At 39.6% G+C, this 13,636-nt stretch overlaps 1 protein-coding gene across 3 annotated transcripts in view; it reads left to right on the forward strand.

The window, feature by feature from the left end:
* ADAMTSL3 (ADAMTS like 3) overlaps window positions 1-13,636 on the forward strand; it is a 172,671-nt gene that overhangs the window by 139,571 nt on the left and 19,464 nt on the right. For all 3 annotated transcript variants that reach the window (XM_071568538.1, XM_071568539.1, XM_071568537.1), the window contains exons 19-23: window positions 464-643; window positions 1,409-1,562; window positions 5,770-6,850; window positions 8,921-9,048; window positions 9,413-9,541. In XM_071568538.1, the coding sequence (XP_071424639.1) occupies window positions 464-643; window positions 1,409-1,562; window positions 5,770-6,850; window positions 8,921-9,048; window positions 9,413-9,541 (1,672 nt within the window). The remainder of the gene's footprint in view (window positions 1-463; window positions 644-1,408; window positions 1,563-5,769; window positions 6,851-8,920; window positions 9,049-9,412; window positions 9,542-13,636) is intronic.

Consider the following 13,636-nt stretch of genomic DNA (forward strand, 5'->3'; position numbering starts at 1 on the left):
TGCTCTACAAATATATAACCTGCTTTCCTCCCCTCTCTCCACTTCCCCCTCTTTTTCCTTTCTTTTCTCCCTTTACTCCCTTTTCCTCTTTCTTTCCTTTTTGCTCTTTTTCCTTTTTGTTTTTTTGTGGCTCAAAGACACTTTCCTAAGCTCCCACCAGAGGTATTAGCTGGTGAGGGACATAGGCATGTCTGTGTGTAAGATGCATGTTTTTCGTTAAGATTTCTACTACTTGCTTGCATTCAAGTGGTATGTTTGAATTCTGAACTTGAGTCCTCATCATCTCTAAGACATAAAATATTTTAACAGGACAGTTTTCTGTGCTGCCTGGTTTTTAATTGAAATTAGATGTAATTTGTCAAAGGGGGGAGGGCAGAACTCGCAGTGTTTGCCTACACCAGCAGTGCTGCTGAGCCCAGATGTCCATGCAGGTGGATGTGCTATGTCTGATTCTTCTCCTCAGTGTTCCCGTACTTGTGGGGGAGGGATTCAGACCCGCAAAGTGTACTGTAAGCAGCTGTTGACAGATGGAAGTTTCCTGAAACACCCTGATGACACCTGCCGGAAACCTAAATTGCCAACTAATAAACCATGTGCAAAAGTTGATTGTCCTCCTCAGCTGGTCTTTGGAGAGTGGTCCAAGGTGAGCAAACCTCAGCAACGGTGAACCAAACCCCTCAACTGCAATGTGAGCTCTAAGATTTCTGCTTGGGTGAATAAGCTGTTTGGAGCAGTAAATTGCCAGGGCAGCTGAAGGCTTCACAAGTCATGTACCTGGACTAAACTGTTCATGCAGTTGCTATGCCTACGAACCAGACTGCTCACAGCCCCTTTCCTGAGCGCTGTTCCTGTTGCTGAAGGACAGGCTGTAATGCATTGCAGTCACTCTACCAGACATTTTTAGCTACAATTTCATGGTGCAACTTCCAAAACAAAATTATTTGGCTTATTCTGGAATATGTCCTCTTTCATTCACATTAAATGAAAACTGCTACCGTTTCCCAATCAGAAAGATTTAGAGAAGTGAATTTAGAAGCTGCAATTACAGGTCAAGGCAATAAAAACTAGGAGAGAGGGCTGAGAGACTTGACAAAGACTGTTTAGGACCTGCTGAATTGTTTCTCTCATACTAGATCTCATTGCTCTGTTCTACCCATGGTTGGACTTACTGTTGTAGTATTTTAATTCCTTGATTGCGTGCTGGACAAACTTTCTTTTATTCTTACTGTGTGGAAAAGTGGAGGTAGTTTAATAACTAGATAACACAAGGTTTCATATGAAGTAGAGTATGTGCACTCCCTCTCAGAACTAAAACTTAAAAAACACCTAAACAAAACAAGCTAGTTTAAAATTAGCATGTGTGGTGTGGGACACTGAGCTGAGCTTGCCTGAATCTTTCCTTCCACAGTGCTCGGTAAGCTGTGGTGTTGGAATCCAGAGGAGGAAACTTGCCTGCCAAAACCTAACAGCAAAGGGCCAGTATGCCACATTAAATGGATCAATGTGTAGTGGTCTGTCTCCTTCACTGCTTGTAAGGTCTTGTCAGATGAATGCCTGCAACAGTAAGTATGTTACTTTGTCTAGTTTCTTGCTGATCTGGAAGGATCTATTTGTAAAGAAAACTCTATATACACGTGAATTCACTCATCTTGCTATACTTTCACATCATTACTAATCTGGCAGAAACTCAGTGTCATAATTACTACACCAGTGATAACATGATTTTTTTTATCTGCCAATTAGAAACAAAAGTTATGATCTCAAGACGCCATTCTGAATATGTGCTAAGGTATATAGCGCTCACCCTCATATTTACCCATATTTGGTCTGATTTGTCCTTTATCCTTTACACAATTTCAACTAAAAAAAAATTCCATAAATTGACCATAAATTACAAAAGACATTAGAAAAGATAAGAATCCAATTCTGCCTTGTCTTTTCACTATACATTTGTATTACACTGGATATTTTGCTTAGCATGGTGAAATTCAAAACCTGAAATTGTGCCAGGGATAATTTTAGGTATAATTTCTATCTTTCCTATAGAAACTGGGATCTCAGTCTCATGAACTTTGCTGGAAGTAATGACAGTAGAGGAACTTTTCAAAAAATCCAATATTTTATTGCTATCTATATAAGAACCTTTTCAGAAAGATAGTCAATAGAAATTGTACAGTTTGGTCACAGTTGGGTTGTGATACTGATGGTAGTTGCACTAATTGCTTGTGTGTAACACCATTGGAAATACCTCACTGATCTATTCAATTGCATACCCTTATTTGGAACAGACAGCTCTAAATACAGGTTATTTATGTCTGAACGTATGTTTCCTTTCCTTTATAAAAGGAGAGTTTGGGTTTGCACATTTGGGGAGCAGGATGCTGAGAAGAAAGGAAGAAAGTAGAGCTTTTATTTTTGAGTTGGGAGAAAACAAAAAGCCTGGTTTTGATCACAGATCAGATAGATATGTTTTCACCCAATTCATAGTGCTGTCAAGAAATAGCTACTTTATACATCTTGAAGCTTCACTTTACAGATCGTTCACAAAACAAAATAAGAAATAGAATAATTACTGATTCATACATAATACGAAACTTCTTTTCCTGGCCTGCATTTCAGATTAACATGCCAAAATCCTGAGGTTCAAAACTCCACTTAAATAAAGCCCTGTGGACTTTCAGGAATGTCCTTGGCATAAGGTTTAATAAAATATTTTGAGCTGCATATCTATCTGAATTTAATTAATTGTGGATAGTTGAATGGCAGTGTAGCTGGTTTGCAAATTGCTTAGCTCAGACTGATATTAAAGTTACAATGTCAGCTTCCAGCACAGTGCCAAGGGAGCAGGACAGTGGCCTGCAGAGGGAGGGAAGTCACCAGACTGAAAGGGTGCAGATCAAAGTCACAAAGGGAACCACTGTCCTCTCCCCCCATGTCCAAAAGCCTTTGGATCAAGGGAACCCCCACAGCTTGGATCTGCCTGGCAATTCTGCTGTGCAGTGGGAGGGCAGGGAATGGTGTGAGGCTTGTCCATATCCATAGCTGCAGTTTGGGTCTTGCAGAAGGAGCCAGGGCAGGGGCAGCAGCAGGCTTCGCATTCACAGAAACATGCAGGAGGAATCTCCTCCTCCTGCAGCCCTGGGTTCAGGCTGCCTTGAGGTGGCAGTGAGTAGAAGGCAGGAACACAATGTGGCTGTAGGATGGGCAGGCAGTGAGCTCTACACAGAGGGATGTGGGGTGGAGTGGCATGTGGGGGTATTGTGGGTGGTTTGGGGCTTCTTGCCTTTGAGAGCAGTTTCCGAATGTGCCTTCTCAAGATGATTCTTCTGTGGCTCTGAGTGCTGAGTCATTTCAGACTTAATCTTTTACCCTGAGACTAGTAATTGTAGCTGTTTTCTGACTTAATAGTGCTTATTAAGTAGAAACAGTTCTGACTCTGGGCTCTGCGAAATAGGAAATAACACCAGTCTAGCCCTGAGGTCACTGGGAACTGAAATGCAGCTGAAGCTGTTGAGGACCATTAGAGGTCACAGATGCAGATGGATTTGTATCAGGTGGTAATTAGGTCCAATGGCTTCAGCACCATATATTCCTTAAGTAAGATTACCTTTACTCTCACACTCTGTTACCTCAGCAGCTGCAAGATTGGATGACATGAAGGGTCCAGAGAATGCATTCTTATGTGGCCTCATACACTCATGTGACCTTATATATTTCTATGGCCTGACATCCACAACTCTGAACTTTGTTTCACACCAAGCCTTGTTCACCAGTCACCAGTAAAACTACACACACCCTTTAGTGTTGAACTGCTAATGAGAGTTAGTGGTCTGTCTTTTTTTAAAAAATGAAATGGATGAGACTTGTTAACATATTTATAAGTATGCACTGGGTTTAATTCCATGTTGGAATAACTAGTGTAAACAGACCACAGCCTGAAGTATTTTAATTTGTGTGTTTAAAGTTACACTTACCGTGTCTGTAAGTTGGAGTTTGGAAATGGAAGATTTGATACTGGAACACTTCCCTGAAAATAAATATTTGGTGCCCAATAACTTATTAAAAACAGGACACCACTTTAATAATTTTTGTATACTGAGTGCCTGAAACAATTTATTTATTGTACTATGTGAAATGGTTGAGGGAACCATGTATCTGGATAACAAATCCCAATTTAAAACCTGTGTAATTATGAAACCATGATATCCCCACAGGTCTGAACTCATTACCCAAAACATTGAAAATAACCATTTTGTTTTATAAGCATGAGAATGCACTCTAGGGTGTAGTTCCTACAGTGTACACACTTATTGAATGCTTGAAGCATTTAGCTTTTCACCTATTTCTTCACAGCATATTTGAAGCATGTGTATGTAAGAAGTATGCAGTTTTTCACATATCATTTGTGTACCATCAATGTAGTTGTCTATTTATTTAAGCACCAACCACATGGAATAGTAGTACTTATTTCAGATTCAGACATGCTGAGAAGTGATTTGATCTGTGTGTCCATTTCCTGGCTCATCAGCTCGTTGTGCAGGCTCTGAGTTTTCTCCCTGTCACATACCAAAAGGCTGGGTCACCAAACACAATTGGATTGTTTTCTAGCACCAGCAGCAGTGTTTCCTGACTCTTCCCATCTGGCCAGTGTCACCTTGCATGGAAGAACTCGGGGGTTTCTGCCCTTGCTCCACACCTCCTCCTGCAGCGCTTTGTTCCTCCCCTACCCAGTGCTCTCCATCAGATTAGTTCTGCTGATCAAAGCAGGGCATGCTGGTTGCCAGCAGTGAGTCAGCACAGTGGTATCCAAAACATTGCAGTCTCCAGTGTGCCTACCCAGACACTGCTGGGAAAGCCTGGTATTCATCCAGGCAGGTCCCTAGAAACCTTCCAGCATCCAAGTGCCTGCAGTACAGCTCCAGAGGAGCTTCGGAATACCCAGTGTCTCCATACTCAGCCTGCACAAAGCTTTATGCCGTTATTGCCTGCTTATGTCAATTCATCTGATTGCTATATTCAGCCTCTCAAACTTTTGCCTTATTTCTCTATGTCCTTGCTTCTCTCCCTCCTTTTTTTGGCACAGCACTGTAAGCAACTCATCTTTCAACACGGAGAAATTACCCTCAGCTAATGATTACAGAGTGACTTTGCCTCTTGCATGTACTGTGTCTTCACTGACTGTTTTTTTCACCCCCTGTGTCAGTTGGCTTGACTCAGGCAACCAGCACAGCCAGCCAACAAGTTAAATAACATTCAAAGGGAACCTTACTTTTTGGATAAGTTTCGGTTTTTTTAGGTCATTCTGCAGTTGACAGTGCCCAAATGTGGGGAAGGTGATAATGTGTTCACTTTTTTTTTATTTCAGTTTTTTCATTACCATCATGTCTAGCCTTTCTGAGGCAGCAATAGGAAATATGCAGCATATAACCATAATAGGATCATATATGTGGAATATATAATACATACATATATAGATATATACATTTACATATATGTGCACCATCTGTGTCCATATAGGTGTACATTGCCTGTATCCTTTTATTGTTAGGAGGTTTGAGGAAGAAGCAATAGAATTCTTGGCTGGAGCAGGGGAATGTTATGGTTTCATGTTGTTCATATTTTTGCATTTTTGTCACTCAAATACTCTGCATGTTGCAGTCTGACCTGAACAAAGTTGGGAAAAGCTCTGTGAAACATTCTGTGAAAAGCAGATTTTGTAAGCATGACTGCCAATGATTAGATGCTTTTCAACACTTTGTTTTCTTGCAGAGATTAAACCTAAGCTTCCAGAAAAGTTTTCTGCCCAAGGACCTCGGATTGTCAGTATTCACCGAGTCTATATTCAGACAAGACAAGAGAAGCGCATTAATTTTACCATAGGAGGCCGAGCCTACTTACTTCCAAAAACATCCGTTGTAATTAAGTGCCCTGTACGAAGGTTCCAGAAATCACTTATCCGTTGGGAGAAAGATGGACAACGCTTACAAAACTCTAAAAGACTTGGCATCACTAAGTCAGGCTCGCTGAAAATACATTGTCTCGAAGCTGCTGATATCGGTGTGTACCGGTGTATTGCGGGCTCTGTGCATGATACGTTTGTACTCAAACTCATTGGAACTGACAACAGGCTGATAGAACCACCGGCCCTGAGGAAACATGCCAGGGAGACCAGTAACACAGATCACAACGAGGCCAACAGCTTTGGGGCCAAATGGCATAAAATGAGCAAAATGTGGCAAATGTGGAGTAAGAAGAATGAGCTCTATCTGGGTGACAGGCAAGTGAATGATCAACCATTCCTTCGAAATCTGGAAAGCTTTGGAAGCAATTCAGCAGAAGACTTTGGCTCTCGGGAGTTCAGGAACAAGCGCCTGGAGGCAGCGGTTCTCCAGGGCGCCTACAGCATGGACACAGCGCAGTTTGAGGAGCTCATCAGCAACATGAGTCAGCTCATTGAAACAGGAGAAGTCAGTGATGACTTGGCATCCCAGGTCATTTATCAGCTGATTGCTGAATTATCTAGGCCTCCACAACCAACTGCTGAAAAATGGAAGGGAGCCCAGGATGAGAAACTTGCCTCTAAACTCACAGGCAAATCGCCAAATGAATCTGAACGTTTCAACACAAAAACAGTTGATAAGTTCATGTTTGACCAAAAGGCTCCAGTTATTATGAGGCAAAAGGAAAGTCCTCGAGTTTCCCTCAACAAAACAGTAACTGTACGAATTGGAAATACAGTTTTTCTGATGAAGAATACTCATGCTGTCAATCTACTCTGTGAAACAGCTGGTACTGGTGAAGTGAAATATACTTGGACAAAAAATGGCGAGACATTAAAAGCCTCTGAGAAGTAAGTAAATGGCTTCTCTCTTACTTTTGACTGACTGACTATGTCGCTTTTGACTGTAAAAATCCACCCTGCTGTGCAATATTAGAACATACGGTTGTAAAAATATGATAAACGTGACCACTGGGCCTTCCATCCTTTTAGTAAAGTAATTTATTTTTGTTCTTTCAAGTGTTTCTCGCATTGTTTGGCTTTACTAACATCCAAGTGTTGTCCTTTTCCATGGTACTATGTGGGAAGACACTTTTTTACAAGGTGAAGTGTTTTGGATGTCCTGACTGTATTTTTGATCTGCCTTAATCATTTCATCTGTGTCAGGAAAAGGGCAGAGTTATCCACAAATTAGGGAACCTATTGGATTCATTCAGGTACCAAATACAGTGGGAGCACATTAAAAACATCTGCCATGGTATGGATGAAAATAAGTCTTAACTCTTAACCATTTTAAGAAAGAAAAATACCACTGGTAGCCTCACCATCATTCAACACAGTAAATATTTAGGTTTAACTGGACCTGCATAACTTGAATTGTAAAAGAAAAAATGAGCTTCCATGTATTTTTTTCCAATACTTTAAAATGTTTCTGTCAAAGAGAAACAAATTTGTGAAATACAGAACAATAAAGAACCTGTATTACCATCATGTTTGAGAGCTTTACCTGAAGAAAAGTATATCAAGAGTGTGTTATAGTCAGATATTTGCTCAAGACTGAGCAAATACTTCTCCTTCATTGCTGATAAATTAGAAGCTCACCTGATAATATTAACATTAACTTCGTGTGTGAGCCTCTTGGAATTATAGCTAGCTCTTGTGTAATGAAAAAAACTATTCTGAAATGATAAAGGCACTTTTGGATATTTCTCAACATACTTAACTGATTAAAAGCACTGCCAAGAAAAACACACTTCTGCAGGGCTATCAATTAAAGCAAAGACACCAAAACTAAGCCATTTTAAAAAGTGAAAATGTTTTTGGAACCCTGTAGCTCCCACCAGTTATGTTTATTTTATGAAATACGCATAATTTTCCATTAATTTGCTGCAAGTGATCCTTTGATTTTTTTGGACATGATGGTGTTTTGTTTATTCACGAGCATGTTTGCTTCCTAATTTTAGCTCAGACTGATATTCTTTCACTTGAGGCATACATTAGCAAAGTAGGTTTATTTCCTATTTTTTCACAGTAAGATTTCTAAGACATAAATCCAAATATATGTGTGTGGACTCAAAAGCCAGTGATGTCAAGAGCATTGCATCTGAAAAAGTGTGTGAGGAGGTAAATGGCTGTTTATCTGTCAGGTTGGTAAAGGGTGATGTACCTGAGCCACACACAAGGTGGTTTGTTTGGTTGAGACACCAGTATTTTTAATTTTAGTATTTCATTAATCTATTTTGTAAATGTGCTCACTGTGGGAAAATACCAGATCTACAGGTTTTTTGGATGCAATGGGTGTAGGGCAATGTGACTTAGCACCGAGAGGGGTAACAAGGGAGAATTGTTTTTATTTTCAGCCTCTCCCCCAGCTTGTGATGCTGTCTCTAATGTTTTGCCCCTCAGAGGGCAGGCAACGTATTCAAGACACCTGTGAGGTTTTGGTGGGAGATTTTAGCTTCAATGATGATTTAAGAAAAGACCCAACAAACCCAACCCCACAGTAATTTGAAAGTCACACCAAAGACTTGAGAATTGCCCAATCCTGCTGAAATCCAAGCTTGCTGTGGAGAGACTGATTTTTTTTCCAAGCCTAATAGTTTTAACTGTGGTATTCTGATTTATTCATGCTTTTGATCTCAAGGGGTCCTAGTTTGTAGTAGCCAATGCTCTGTCCTTCCAAGGGCTGCAACCAGGCCACTGCTCTGTAGAAGGAGGAGGTCTGAGGAATCTTCCATGTGTGTATCCCTGAGCACTCCACTTCTGTCACCAAAGAGGAGGCAGATCTGTTACTATGTGTCCTGCTCTTGAATACTAAACTCCTAGAAAGGAATCTTGCTGCTGTATCTGTAACTCTTGCAAGAAGATTCCGCTGTGTTTGACCCAGGGTAGTCACCCTTGATTTCCTTGATTATTCTGCAGGGTGATCCTGGACACTATTGGAAAAGTGCAGATTCGGAATCCTACTCCAAAGGAACTTGGCACGTATGGATGCCTTGTTGTTAATGACTTTGGTTTTGATATAGAAACATCATTGCTCTTACGTGCAGGTAAGACTGGAGCATCTGCTGAATTGGGCTTTTATATCTATATACACACGTATATATGTGTGTGTGTGTGTGTCTATAAACATATATATAAGCACCCATCCCCACTGCAATGTGAAATAGTTTTACTGCCAATCCATGAAACTCTGCTTGCTTTTATAGGCAGCAATAAGATGGTCTTGTTGCACTAAATGCTCTAAAACCACAGCAAGTGTGAGTTCAGTTTGTCCATATCTATCCCACCTGTATTTTCTGGCTGCTGCTTCGCAAACTGAATTCTGTTCCAAACATAATGAATTTAAATACAGGATCTATATTTAAAAGTCAAATAAAGATGTTAAAACTTATTATCCCTTTCATTTCAAAGAGGTTCCTGTCATCTTGTCCTCTGTGTTAAATGTAACAAATCTGGAAGCCAGCAGTTTCTCAGCAGTTGTTGGAGATACAATTGTGGCAAGAATCGGAGCAAATATTATGATTGAATGTCCCGTGAAAGGTAAGCAAGAACTGCACTGACATTCCTTGTAATGTTGGAATCGGAAGTTTACCTTACATCTTGAAATAAATTACCAGTGAAGGCAGAAAATCATTGATCATTAGTCTTTTTTTATTTGGCATGTCACCCACACCAGTCCTATTTCTTTTCTGCCTGTCACTTCAATTTACACACATATGTTCAGAGTTTCCTTTGAAAGTGCTTTTCTTTCCATGAACTGGCCTAGGGCTCCATTATGGAGCTTAAAGCCCACCAGAGTGCAGGACTATCTTGCCGCAACAGCAAGCATGGCCAGCTGACTTGCTCATCAGAGAACTTTCCTTATCCCTGTTTGAGATGCACATATGTCTAGACTATTGTTAAAACTGAAAATGAAATCTCCAGCCGTAGCTTAATAAACCTAAAACCTGACAGTGAAGTAAACTTACCTTTTAGAGCCATCAGTCTGCAGCTGCAGCAAGAAAACAAAGAACAGTGCCGAGCTAAGAGAGCATAAAGATATTTTTCTAGCTCAACATCTGTGGAGAAACATTAATGTTTATCAGCAGTTACATGCATATAGCAGTCCATTTTATTTTCCAGTTTCATTTTATTTTCCAGTCCTTTGTTAGAAAGGTAGATATTTTCTTTTTAATCTTATCATTGCTATCTGTTAAGTTTAAAGCATAAGACTTAACTCTGCAATATTCTGTCAAATATTTATTGAGCTGAGCTCAGCCTTTTGTGGAGATGATGTGTGAAAGTGCTGATAGTCACAAACATTGCGACTGAGTGCAAAGAGCAACCTCAGAGCAGCCCGAGTGCTGCTCGTGTTTGTGCTGCTGGGAGGTGCATTTCAGAGGGTGTTGATACAGAACCAAGGTAGTGATAGAAATATATATATGCAAATAGCTCTGCACACAATAGTGGCGCCAGGCTGACATATATTAGGACATGTGGCTGTGCTATTCACCGTTTGTACCAAGGCTAATTCTTTGATGAAGTAATATTTTCCAGCTATAGTTTGGCAACTCCATGTATAACTGACCTACATCTCAAATTCAGCAGAGAGTTCATGTCACACTGGTAATATTAATATTGTTAGGATGGGTAAGCAGTTAGCAATTTAAATATAAATTAATATTTTCACATGGGACTGTAGATTTCCAAATGCTTTAGAACTGTGTATATTCGTGAGCCAAACTTTAGTTATGCTGAGACACCAGTGTTGACTTAGAAAATGATTTATCTAATTGCTTTATTTCCTGTCATTGCCAAGGAAGTAAGTATTACTGTTTGTGAATAAAATAGAGCTTGCATGACTTAAAATGTCACTAAGTCTAGAAGCAAAAAAACTTTTGCAATGATGTAAGAAGATTTTTCCTGTTTTCTTTCCCTTCAATGAAAAGTAATAAACCAGAAGATTGAAGTTAATAGCACCTTATGCTAATAAGGTTTAATAGATTGTTTAATAGACGGGACCCAAAAATATGTCCATTTGCAGTGTAGGAGGATGAGAACTTTGCTGAGAATGCTGATAAAACATGACTGATCAAACAAGTGCTTGAATCAGAAGAAAATACTAATATTTTTATGCACTCCAAAAGTTCCTGTAAACAGGCAGTGTGAGTGTGAAACAGCCTTTTATTGTCATCATCATACATGTGAATTTACAGGAATGACCTCTTGCATTCATGGAGTAATGGCCCACAGAAAATCCTTGCAGAAAATCCTGAAGTAAAAGTGCCATCAGACAGTGATCAAACGTGACTGTCTGTCAACTGAGGATCTCTTAGAATGACCTGTAAAAGTAATTATAAGAGCCTTTCTTTTAGCATCAGGGAAACCTTGGCTAGATCTGGAGCACCTCTTTCTCACTGCCCTTTCTCCAGGTTGCTCAGGAATGGTTTTTCCCTGTGGATAAGTTCTCTGCCTGTCCTGAGTGAAGCATAACTAGCTAAGTCCCTGTGTTCTCCAGGCTATACTCAGTGCTTGTTCAGGATCCTTCTACACAGCCATTGCTCGTGCTGATTCCTCAGTGGTGTCGAGCAGATACATCTAATCTCTGGCACTCTCGCTAGCCCATGACATAGTTCTGCACAAGAAAAACCATCTAATGAATAAGATGTCTGTGTGTGAAGAGTATTAGTGCCATGCCAGTAGCAGAATTACTTTTAAATTTCTTGGCTGCAATGACTTCTGAAGATTTTTTTTTGTCTGTAGGATGAATAACATAAAGTACTTTTTAGAGTTGTTCAATCCATAATTTCCTCTAGGAATAAATCTACATATTGAAGATGTAAAGCTTAATATTCTGTGCAGTGTTGACCTGTTGGGTAAAGGGTTTTCTTCTTTTTCATTGTTGCTGATTTCATTCCTTTGTCCTTTTGAAAGCTTTTCTCGCACACTCCAAAAATCACATTGAGATTGAAAAAAGCCTTTGAAATGCTGAAGAGCAGTGTATCCTAATAAACAGAAGAGCATCAAAGGACAGACTAAGAAAGTTAGCTGAACTGCTGAAGCTGATGGTATCGCTTTCTTGTCTCTTTTCAATTTACAACAAAACTATTTTTCCACTAATTATAATAAACTCACTTTTATAGCTCCCACACGAGCATACACTAGGAGATATTCATAGCAGTCTGGATAGATTCATATTCCATTCTTACAGCCAAGAGCTTTTCAATCAACACACATGGTATAAATATCAATACTGATTGCTCCAAATTGCTCTTGGATAACATTTATTGTATTTGCAGAAAAGATCGTCTTGTGATTATTGCTAAAATAAACTAAAACTGTCAGACTCCATTTATTGTAAAACCTTTGAAAGTTCGAAGTTGAAGTAAAATAGGGGGAAACAGTGGAAATACATATAAAATGTGCGTTGTCTGCCACTTGCTGGTGAGAGCATGGAAGTGACACCCACGGGGCTGAGGTTGTTTATACTTGACATTGCAGTTCTGAAGTATCTTGGCACAGAGGCCTTGAAAAGTAGAAACTCCATCTTCATCCAAATTCTGCATTCCTATGAATACATTTTGGCTCTCTAATAATAACATACTGATAAAAAATTGTGAGAAATACAGAAAACCTGTTGTATCTTTTTGCACAGAAGTTTCACAAAGGTGGACCAACTACTTGATGTCAGTATTGGAGCTTGAAACAGGTCCAGAAAAATCAAGATTTTGATTTTCCATCTGTTCCTTCATTTCCCCACACTATTCCAAATGTAACTTTGATGCTGTTCTTTGTCTTGTATGCTTAACCCCTTAGAAGACACCAGTGAAGAAATATAGCAGTTTAATACATAGGATTCTAGCTCTTCATTTCTTTCAGGTTTTTTGTACGTTCTAAAAGATATTAATTATAGATTTCAAAAGTTTGAAGGAGTGAGTACAGATTTATTTTATGAGGAAGAAATGAGAGTCTTCATAATTATTATAGTAGAAGAAAAGTCTATTGCTCTAATGCTTTTTACAGTAAGAGCATCGACATTAGAGGTTTTGTTCGGATCAGTCATAATCTGGAAGGACCGAAAGGGGTACTTCTAAAGCTTAATTGTGCTTTGCTATGTGTTTTTTCACAGTCTTGGAACTTAAAAACTGGATCCCTTTGGATATATCTGAACTGAAAGCTGTGCCTGGGGACTCTGCCTCTCCCTTTCCCAGCACTAATGGGCAATATGTCCAAGGGTCAGGCAAGATTCACCAAGTGGTCCAAAGCAACGCTCATCCCAACCCTCACTGGGTGTGGAGTATCAAGTAGGACATTGGCACTGCTACGTTTCTTCAGAAGCACATTCCTGAGGGCCTCCACTGCTTTCTGATGTAGACACAACCTACAGAGTTCAGGGACGGAGGGGAAAACATACATTGAAATGGTTTATAACATTTCTTTTTTTTTTCTTTCCTCTTAACAGCTTTGCTAATTTGAGGAATTTCCTTTAAATTCTTAATTCATGGGGGGTTTAAGGTGGATTATGTGAAAGTAAAGTAAAATTTCAAATACTTCCTACTTCAATTTACAAAAAAACTGTCAAGAAGTTCCCTAGGCAAGGTTTAACACATTCTAATAGTGTAAAGGAAGAGATGAGCTCGCTGGTTAGCACCTGAT

This window comes from Pithys albifrons, chromosome 13 (assembly GCF_047495875.1).
Source record: "Pithys albifrons albifrons isolate INPA30051 chromosome 13, PitAlb_v1, whole genome shotgun sequence".
NCBI classification, from domain to species: domain Eukaryota; kingdom Metazoa; phylum Chordata; class Aves; order Passeriformes; family Thamnophilidae; genus Pithys; species Pithys albifrons.